This window comes from Lactuca serriola, chromosome 4 (assembly GCF_051521515.1).
Source record: "Lactuca serriola cultivar US96UC23 chromosome 4, Lser_US96UC23_V15, whole genome shotgun sequence".
NCBI classification, from domain to species: Eukaryota; Viridiplantae; Streptophyta; class Magnoliopsida; order Asterales; family Asteraceae; genus Lactuca; species Lactuca serriola.
The window spans coordinates 39,201,044-39,211,111 of record NC_136411.1 but is presented as its reverse complement, the minus strand read 5'-3'; the positions used below and the strand labels follow the sequence as shown (position 1 = coordinate 39,211,111).

The 10,068-nt window shown below is 41.3% G+C and overlaps 2 protein-coding genes across 2 annotated transcripts; both read right to left on the bottom strand.

Moving 5' to 3' along the window:
- Positions 1–3,990: 3,990 nt before the first annotated feature.
- Positions 3,991–5,008, bottom strand: LOC145098254 (secreted RxLR effector protein 161-like). Its single transcript, XM_079035907.1, has 2 exons — positions 4,413–5,008; positions 3,991–4,093 (listed from the first exon to the last, which is right to left on the bottom strand). The coding sequence occupies exons 1-2, from the start codon at positions 5,006–5,008 to the stop codon at positions 3,991–3,993; spliced, it is 699 nt and encodes a 232-aa protein (XP_078892033.1).
- Positions 5,009–6,287: 1,279 nt separating this feature from the next.
- On the bottom strand, positions 6,288–7,658 carry LOC145098253 (uncharacterized). Its single transcript, XM_079035906.1, has 3 exons — positions 7,166–7,658; positions 6,711–6,919; positions 6,288–6,560 (listed from the first exon to the last, which is right to left on the bottom strand). The coding sequence occupies exons 1-3, from the start codon at positions 7,656–7,658 to the stop codon at positions 6,288–6,290; spliced, it is 975 nt and encodes a 324-aa protein (XP_078892032.1).
- Positions 7,659–10,068: the final 2,410 nt, after the last annotated feature.

The window sequence follows — 10,068 nt, the reverse complement described above, 5'->3', positions numbered from 1 at the left end:
ATTTCCTCCTGAGACCATCCATGTTTTTGTTTGAGAGGAAGTCTGGAATGCATAGTTGGTTGCTTGCTTGTCATTGGTTTCTTGCCTTTGTCTCTTTGAAGTGCAGAGATGACAAGCTTCATGTTCTAATCGATCGTGAATTCCAGAGTAGGGTTTGGAAGTGGTTCTTCCGGAATGTCATCAGGGGTCCGGAGAGGATAGCCTTGATCGATTGGAGCGATTTTTGGTTGCGGCATGGGAGCGGGAGACATCACAGAAGGAGTGGCTCGAAAAGCTTGATCTGTAAGGAAAGATTTGGCCTTAGCCATTTTGATGGTTCACTCAAAAAATTCCAGAAGAGAGGATGGCCAAGAGACTGCGGACCAAATCCTCTTTTATTCTTTCGTAATAACCTTCGGAGTGGTCAGTTTTGGAGCTTGAAGACGAAGCACTCCTTTGGGAGCTTCATCCGAAATATATTCTTCATCGTCTTTGCTTCCTTCAGTGATTCCCAGTAGACCGGAAATGATTTGAACATCTTCTTCTTTGGAATCCTGGTCCTCATCACGGAGTGAGAATTCCGAGGCTGGTTTCCATCTTCTGTTTAGGCCTTCTCCCCCTCTTGCATCGGTGAATCTTGAGACCGGTGGAAGCGCTAAGTCTTCCTTGATGTCATCAAGTTTGGAGAAAACTTTCTGAAGACCTGAGGCGAGTTGAAGAGTGAGAGTGTCATAGGCTTCGGCAGTGGGAGCTTGTTGGGAGAGATGCTTGAAAGTTCTGATAAGGATGGCAATCATCTCATCAAACTTGCTGTTCGGAACATCAACAATGTTCCAAGTTTAGCGCAGGAGTTTGATGAGGACTTGTTGAATGATGAGGTTCATCTCATCTTTTTGCTTGATCTCTTTTTTGAGCCTTTGGATCTGTTTCTCATGGCGAACGTGAGTCTGCTTTATCAGGTCATTGGTAGCAGACACCAGATCATCATGGACCTTGAGCATTGAGGTGATGTTTTGGAGGTAGTTATCCACGAAGGCGTCGTATTTCGAGTCAACTTGCTCCATCGGATGTTTGAGCCAGATGGAGACAAGTTGATCAAGGTGGGCTTCTCTTTTAGCAATTAATGGTCCGGACTGCTGAGAGAGTGTCTGCAAAATAGTATCAAGTTTGGAATCCAGTCCGGAGACTTTTTGATCCAACTTGGAATTCAGCTTCGTTACCGATGTTTCCACAGACACCACTTTTTGCATCGTATCAGAGATATTGGTTCAGATCTCCAGGAGGGTGAATGGGTCAACATAATCTCCAGTAGAAGATTCCAAATCAGAGTCGGAGTGTTGCGGTGGAGAGTTGTGAGAGTGAGGGTGAGTTGAAGGATCAGGTTTGGTGGTAGCATCATCTTCTTGATGTTTAGAATTTGAGCCTCCTTACGGAGTGGTAGAAGATGAGGATCCGAAGTCATATACAAACTTGGAACCGGATGGATTTGATTTAAAGTGAGCAGAATCCGTGAAGGTGTACTTCGGAATGACTCTTGCTTCTTCGTCCAACAGTACTTCTTCGGAGATCTCTTCTTCCGGATCGACTTGGAATGCACTTTGCTAGGTGGTGACAGGTGGTTGTACGGAGTTTAGCTCAACATCTGCATCCTTGTTAGTCGGAGGATCATAAGGCATGTTGCTTTGAATGGCCCTATTCCTCATTGAAACTAGATTGGATTCCACTTGATCTCTAGATAGGTCCGGATACCTAGATGCTGCCCTGTCAACATAATCTTCCCAATCAGGATCATTAGCACCTGGCCGTCCTTTACTCCTTTCACGTATCAGACCATTTGAGGCATCGGAAGCTGGAGGGACTGCTCCTCTTTCCGAATGCTTGGGGTCCGGAACAGTGGTTCCGGAGTGTGTACGTGTAGAAGAAATAATTGGAATATCAAATTTGACACGTGAGTGTGTTGCAGGGGGCTGCAAGGAACTTTGCTCAACACCGGCATCACCCTTTTGGGAGGGTGAGGGTGGATTATGTGGAGACTCCCCATGAGTGTGTGCGAGTGGTGTTGAAACATTGAGGGGTACCTCAGATGAGTAGGTAGGTCGGGTGTGCGGACGGCCAGAATCTGCTGGAATGTCAAGGGTGCCCTCCTGTTGAGAGGAGGCACTGACTTTGGTTTTCTTTTTGGCCTTAGGTTTGGTAGGAGAAGCCTTCCGTTTGGCTGATTTCTTAATTTTGGGTCTGGACTTGGCAGGGTCGGCCTCTTCCGGAGTAGGCTCAACAGAGACCGGGGCAGGTTGTGTTGGGTCGAACACAACCGAAGTCTCAAGATGCAGTTTTAAATGCGGAGAGCCGGAAGGGATGATGGCCAACATATTTTCCGGAAGACGTCTGACTGGACCAAAAGATGATTGGTCGGGAATTGTATATGCCTTAACTGTTTTAAAGGAGATGCATACCTTCGGAGGGATGATGTTAACCGGAAGCGGTTCCGAAAGCTCTTTGAAAATTTGTTGAATCGTCAGAGCCCAACATCTAGGGCTTGAAATCTCGTTCGGTTTCCTTTTGATGGCGGATGTACAGAAGTCTTGCCACAGGACTTCCGGAAGATCTACAACATTGTTGCGCCCAGAGTAAATGCTGAAGACCATATTAAGTCAATCCTTGCTCAAGGTATCGGTACCTCCATGCTTGCCCGATAACCCTTGGATGATAAGATGCATAAGAACTGTCCATATCCCATAAACAACGGTTTTCTTGAAATCCTTTGCCCTGTAGTCTTGCGTATAACAATTGAAGTTCAAAAACATCTGAAACTCTTCGGCCGTTGGTTTAACGACTTCGAAACCAATGGGGTTAGGTGAGACCCCAACCACCTTGAGAAAGGTGGTTTTGTAGATAGGAATGCGATCGCCGATAATGGTGGTTTCCAGAACTCCATCCTTAAGTTTGATGCTTGTGAATGCTCGATGAAGATGATGAAGTGGTAGGGGTGGATCTAGGATTTTGGTAAGTGGAACGGAGATGGGATGGTTTGCAATGAACTCGATCATCACCTTGATCAATTCATCGTAGTCTAGAGGGTTCAGCGAGAAGAGTTGGGTTGTATCTCTGAGAAAGGGTTCATGATCGGCAGAAAAGGATGATCCCTTTGATCCTTTTGAGGATTTCTTCCTTGCAATTGACTTCTTTGAACCTGATGTAGTTTGAGTTGGGTTCTTCGAAGACTCCATTGTTGAAGACTTGATGAATGCTTGATGAACACGAAGAACATTAAGAGTTTTTTGGAGGTTTGAGAGTTGAGAAAGCGTAAAGAGGTAAAAGGGAATTTGAAAGGGTATTTATAGGTAGGGGAAGGTGGGTCGGGTTTAAAAAAAAGGTAATGATGAGGATCCGAACTCAAATGGGTCGCATTGAATGAAATTGTACCTTTTTAGGGTTGATGGGATGGGAAGGTGAAAGGTTGAATGGTTCGAAACTTAAAATGGAAATATCACCCGGTGATTCGATGTTTGCTTTTAGGGAACGTGTAATCGTGGCACAAGAATCAAGGTTGATAGGATAAGAATCGCCACAAGTAATTGTTGTGAATGATTCGTCTTAAAACCCTTTGGTATTCAGGATGAGTGAGTCCGGAATGGTTATGATCCAGTGGGCACATTGATGAGTTCTGAATATCTTCTTTTGAGATAGTTCCGAAGTGAGAAATAGTTCGGTGTAAGATTTGAGATTCTGGAGTAGTTTTGAAAATTCCGTAGCAGTTTGAAAATTTCGGACCAAGTTCGAAAATTCCGGAGTAGTTTGAAAATTTCGAACCAAGTTCGAAAATTCCGGAGTAGTTTGAAAATTCCGGACCAAGTTCGAAAATTCCATAGTAGTTTGAAATTTCGGAGCGAGTTTGAATTTCCGAAGCGATTTTGAAATTCTGGAGCAATTTTGAAATTCCTGAGAGATTTTGAAATTCCGGAGTAATGTTGAGATTCCGGAGCAATTTCGAAATTCCGAAGTATAGAAAAATTACCTTTCCGGAGTGGAATCCCGGACTTCCATTAAGAAGCCAGTTCCGAAACAAAGATTTGAAGATGGTTTAAACTTTGATAATCGTGATGAATAAAATAAGCTGTACAACTTAAAACTTAAGTGAAGGTCAGAAAAAAAAAATAGATAACTAAGACGATCCTAAGTATCTGAGAGAAAGTAGTTCCGAGATGAAGAGAATTTAAGAGCGGAACTAGATTTCTTTCAGACACGTCTATCAAAGAGAACAAGTCTGTTGAAAGAACTGAGGATCTGGTACCATCATACCCATTTTGTTGAGAAAACCATTGAATTTGGTTTCGTCCAATGCCTTGGTAAAGACATCAGTAATCTCATCGTCAGATGGAACAAAAATGAGTTCAATGTCACCATTAAGTACATGATCTTTTATGGAATGGTACCTTATGTCAATGTGCTTAGTCATGGAGTGTTGAATTGGATTATGAGAGATGGCAATGGCACTTTGAGAGTCACAATAGATAGGAATGCGTTGAAAGTAGTAACCATAATCTAAAAGTTGAGACTTCATCCACAGAACCTGAGAAGTACAATTGGTAGTAGCAATGCATTGAGCTTCAACTATTGAGAGAGCAATGCAGTTCTGTTTCTTGGATGACCAACTGACCAAACAACCACCTAAGAATTGACATCCACCTGAAGTGCTTTTACGATCGAGTTGAAGACCACCATAGTTCGAATCAGAGTAAGCCTGAAGTAGGAAGCTTTCATTTACTGGATACCAGATTCCAAGACTCTTGGTACGTTTGAGGTATCGGAAGATTTGTTTCACAGCCAAAAGATGAGACATCTTTGGATTGACTTGAAATCTGGCACCTAAACATGTTGAGAACATAATATCCGGACGACTTGTTGTGAGATAGAGTAGAGATCCAATCATTCCACGATACTTCTTTTCATAAATAGAAACACCCGAAGGGTCGGCAAAGATCTTGTGTCCGAAGCCCATTGGTACCTTTGCAAAGGCACAGGTATCCATTGAGTATTTCTTGAGGAGTTCTGAAATGTACTTCTCTTGGTGAATAAAGATTCCTTTGTTAGTCTGTTTGACTTGAAGACCCAGAAAGAAGCTTAACTCGCGATTCATGCTCATTTGAAATCGATTGATCATAAGTTTAGCAAAGTCAACAACCATAGATGGGTCCGTAGATCCAAAGATGATGTCGTCCACATAAATTTTCACTAACATGAGTTGCTTACCATTTGATCTTCGGAATAGTGTGGGATCAAGAATACCTCTTTGAAAACCTGAGCATTTTAGAAAATGAGTGAGAGTCTTGTACCAACCCGTGGAGCTTGCTTGAGTCCGTAGACAGCCTTTCGGAGTTTGTAACAATAGTTCAGAAATGAGAGATTGATGAATCCGGGAGGCTGTTGAAGATATACTTCAGTATCAAGTTCACCGTTAAGAAAAGTACTCTTAACATCCATTTGGTAAACTTTGAAGCCTTTGTGAGCTGCATAAGCAAGAAAAATTCTGATGGATTCAAGTCGTGCCACAGGAGCAAAGGTTTCATCGTAGTCAAGCCCTTCGATCTGAGTGAATCCTTTAGCCACCAGCCTTGCTTTATTTCTAATGATCACTCCTGCATCATCTAGTTTATTGCGAAATACCCATCTCGTACCAACAATGGGATGATTCGGAGGAGGAGGCACGAGAGTCCAAACTTCATTTCGGTCAAATTCTGCTAGTTCTTCTTGCATGGTTGTAATCCAATCAGCATGCTCCAATGCTTCCTTGATGGATTTGGGTTCAACCATGGATATGAATGCTGAAAAGTGACATTCATTTTGGATGTTTGTAGCTGAGCGAGTTTGTACACTAACATTAGGATTACCGATCACTTGGTTCGGAGGATGATCCTTCGTCCAGACATGTAATTGAGGGAGTTCTTGTGCAGCCGTAGATCCTACATCAATAGTTGAATTGATTTGCTCCCCCTGAATGATTTGAATATTGGGATGATGCTCCCCTTGAACTTCTGAACCGGAGAGGTTAGCATCATCATCAGAAGGGAACTCAAAAAAAAAATTTCATTTTCATCAATATTGAGAGGATTAGAGTCATCGAAATCAACAGTTGCATCTTGGAAGTCATCTACATTTGATTCAATAGAGGGATTTGCATTATTCTCCCCCTCAACCTGAGAAGGTTGAAACAGTTCGGAATCAAATGGAGGGAGGCTTGGAAGAGGATCGGAAACGTTTTGTGAGACTGGGGTTTCAGAAGCAGGGATTTGAATGAGAGATGGTCTTGATCAAGATTCCGAATCAAGAGCGGTTTCGGAAGGACCAAAGAGAGTTTCAAAGTCAACTTTAAGAATTGTCTGATAGTTTAGACATCCTGGTGGAGGAGCATCAGACTCCATGATGTGAGTAGGACCAGAATTTTGAACGAAGTTGTCATCGAAAGTAACATCAAAGCTTTCTTCCAGAACACGATTTCTCCGGTTAAGAACTCTGTAAGCTTTCGATTTTGAAGAGTACCCAAGGAAAATGGCTTCATCAGCTTTAGGTTGGAACTTGGTAAGCTAATCATGATTGTTCTTGATGAAGCATCTGCATCCAAAGACATGAAGAAACGAGATTGATGGCTTCCGACCATTCATTGCTTCATATGGTGTCATATTGAGGCGTCAATTGATGATACTTCGATTCTGAGTGAAGCACACAGTATATACAGCTTCAGCCCAAAGATAAAGAGGTAGATTTGCGAAGTTCAGCATGGATTGAGCAGCTTCAATGAGAGTTCTGTTGCGTCTTTCGACTACACCATTTTGTTGTGGAGTATAGGGAGCTGAGAAGTTATGGCCGATTCCTTTTTCTATGAGGAATTTTTCAATGGTTGAATTTGTGAATTCCGAACCATTATCACTTCGGATTCTCCTAACTGGGAGTTTGATAAGAACTTATATTCCTTTGATAAAATTTATGAGCTCTAAAGCAGTTTCATATTTCAACCTTAGGAAGAAAACCCAAGTGAACCTTGTAAAATCATCAACAATCACAAGAATGTATTTCTTATGATGAAGACTTTCTATAGTGGAAGGTCCACAAAGATCAATGTGTAGAAGTTCCAGAGGTTCCGAAATGGATTTTTCAATAATGCTTGGATGACCCTTCTTGGACTGCTTACCACACTCACAAGCAGCACAAAAATGATCATTATCTAACTTGAGAAGAGGTAAACCTCTTACCATTTTGTCGGATACAAGATCATTCATGTACTGAAAATTCAGATGAGCGAGCCTTCGGAGCCATAACCAACTGAAGTTAGGAACAGCTTTGGAGAGAAGGCAGAGTTGCGGTTTGCCAATAATCATGTTGATGTCAAGCGGGTACATGTTCTTGTTGCGGAGTGACTTTATCAAACATTCTTTTCGGTCTTCAGTCATCACATAACTATATTTCTTGCAAAATTCCACACTACTACTTGAGTCAGTAAGGTGAGCAACACTTATCAAGTTATGTTTCAAATCAGCTACATAAGCAACATGTGAAATAGAGAAGTTTCCATTGGTGAGAGTTCCATAACCATGAATTTGTGAATTGGAGTTGTTTCCATATGTTACATAACCAACATTTGGAGTGAGCTTTAAGTCTCGCAGAAATTCCTTCTGCCCCGTCATGTGCATGGAGCAAGCACTATCAATATACCATATTGTTTCTTGCTCTAAAGCATAAGGTGCCTGCAAAAATTAGTGAGAAATGGAGTTTTTAGGCTCCAAATTATATTTTGGGACAAGAGCACGGGCTTTGGACTTAGACAGTGATTTCCGAATAGCTTTGTATTTCTGAGTGAAATTATGTGAGTATTTCGAAAACAGACAAAAAACTAATGTCTTCTCATCTATCCAGTAGTCATATTCATTGACTTGGTGTTTCGAAATGGTCTGCTTTGGACACTTAACTTCCAGAGTGTTGATAATATTTGTTACCTCCGAAATTGAGTTTTCATCAATGGGAGTCTTGACTTTCCACACAAAATTTTTCTTCGAGGATTTTGAAGAAGAGGTTTTCTTTTGATTTGAGGATTTGCTTGATGACACATTTGAATTGGTAGATTTTGGTTTAAAAATTGTGCCATCAGATTTTGCAATGAAAATTGATGAGTTTGTCTGAGGAAGTGTGTTTTGAGATTTCGAGACATTCACATGAGATTTAGGCTGAGTAGAACAATCTGCTTTCTTAGGTTCTACATGGCTATGAGACATGGAAGGTCGTTTGAGAATCTTAGTGGGAGCAAAGGAGTTTTGACTATGAATGAAATTGGTAATGAACCTGGAATTTTGTCTAGTCTTAACTTCCTTCTTAAGTGCATTTCTAGCTTCTACTTTGGGATCTATCAAATCCTTTCTATTCAGCATTGGTTTTCTCTTAGTGTGAGACAAGGACTTTGAGGTATGTCCTGCGGAAGGATTGTTAAACTTAGGAGAAATGGGAACCAACTTTGTTTTTGAGATAACTAAAGAGTTTGAATCACAAGAATCAGAGGAGACACTTCTTGATTTTCCAACCTTATCATCTAAGGATGCCCATACAACCTCAGAGGTATCAGTTTTGGTTGTCATGGTACGAATTTCTTCAACAACACAATTGTTAGTGTGATTTATTCTAGGAACATAGTCTACACAATTGGGGAGACTGTAATGAAATTTCGTGGTCCGATTTAGGTCCAGGTTTATCAGAGGCGGAATTTGCATGGAATCAGGACATTTGAAAACTATTGTTTTGAACTCAAGAATTAGGGAATCAAAATGATCAGTGATCTCCGGAAGGGGTGACAAGGCAGAAACAGGGGTGTCCGAATGCTTGAGGTTTGAAACTTCTCCCACAAATGTCAGATTTTGCAATTCCTTCAGGGGACTAACAATTGGTTTCGGAAACTCGCTTCCTAGACCAGGTGCTTTAGACCATGGATGATGAAAATTGTGAGTCATCTGAATGTCCGCTTCAAGAATGTCAACAAAATTATGCAAAGCATCTATTTTGGCATTAAGACGTTTATTATCAGAAATCAACACATTACGTTCAGAATAGGTGATTTCACATTTATCTTTCAAAATGATACATTCATCATTTGACATTACAAGTTCATGCTCTAAAGACTCGATTTTCAATTTTTTATCATCAAAACATAACCTAAGACAACTTAGTTCACAATCCTTCTTCTCACTGGCTTCTATGGCAGACTCATTGGCTTTATAAATGGTGTTCATATCAGTTTGGATCTGGTTCAGATAAGGTTCACATAAAGTCAAATCAAAATTATTATCATAGATCATAGATTTTACCTGCCGAACGATGCTTCGACCTGGTGGATCGTTAGTGGCCATGTAGCAGTAGTGAGGTTCAGCAACTTCATCTTCATCTTCGGACCCAGAAGACCAATAACCTTCATCGCATTCAACTGTTTGTCTTGCCATCAGACACATATTCCTTCCAGTTGTCACATCATCATCATCCCCGGAGGACCAATATCCTTCAACATCTCTTGAAACTGTAGTAACAAAGGCTTTCTCACTTTCAGCCATTTCTTGTGCTCTTCGGACATAGTAAGCTGAGTCTGGTTTTTGTGGAGCATTAGCTAGACAGTCTTTAGCAAAGTGGTTCACATGACCACATTTATGACACAAGATTTTAGGTTTGTCAGATTTTGTACTCTGAGAGGGTTCGGAAGTAGAACTTGTTTTAGGGAGGTTTGGTTTGTATGCAGGAGGATTCTCGGATGGTTTAGGTTCCGGAGTTGAGAATGTTTCAGGTTTGTTCTGGTGAGGAGCATGGAATCAGTTTTGGTATGGTTTGTAGGAAGGATTGAAGGGACATTTGTACTTCATTGAAAGTAGTGTAAACTCCTTTTGGAAACGGAGTTCAGAGTCCATAGCTTCGGAATCATCAGTGGGATAGGTTTGTGTTAAAAGGGAAGGTGTGGATGTTTGAGTAGACGGAACAATGGGTTTGAAGGGGTCTGAAGTGGATGAGTTCGAAATGTTTGATTCGAAAGAACTGACAAGAGCAAGAGAAACTCCGGAGAGTTCC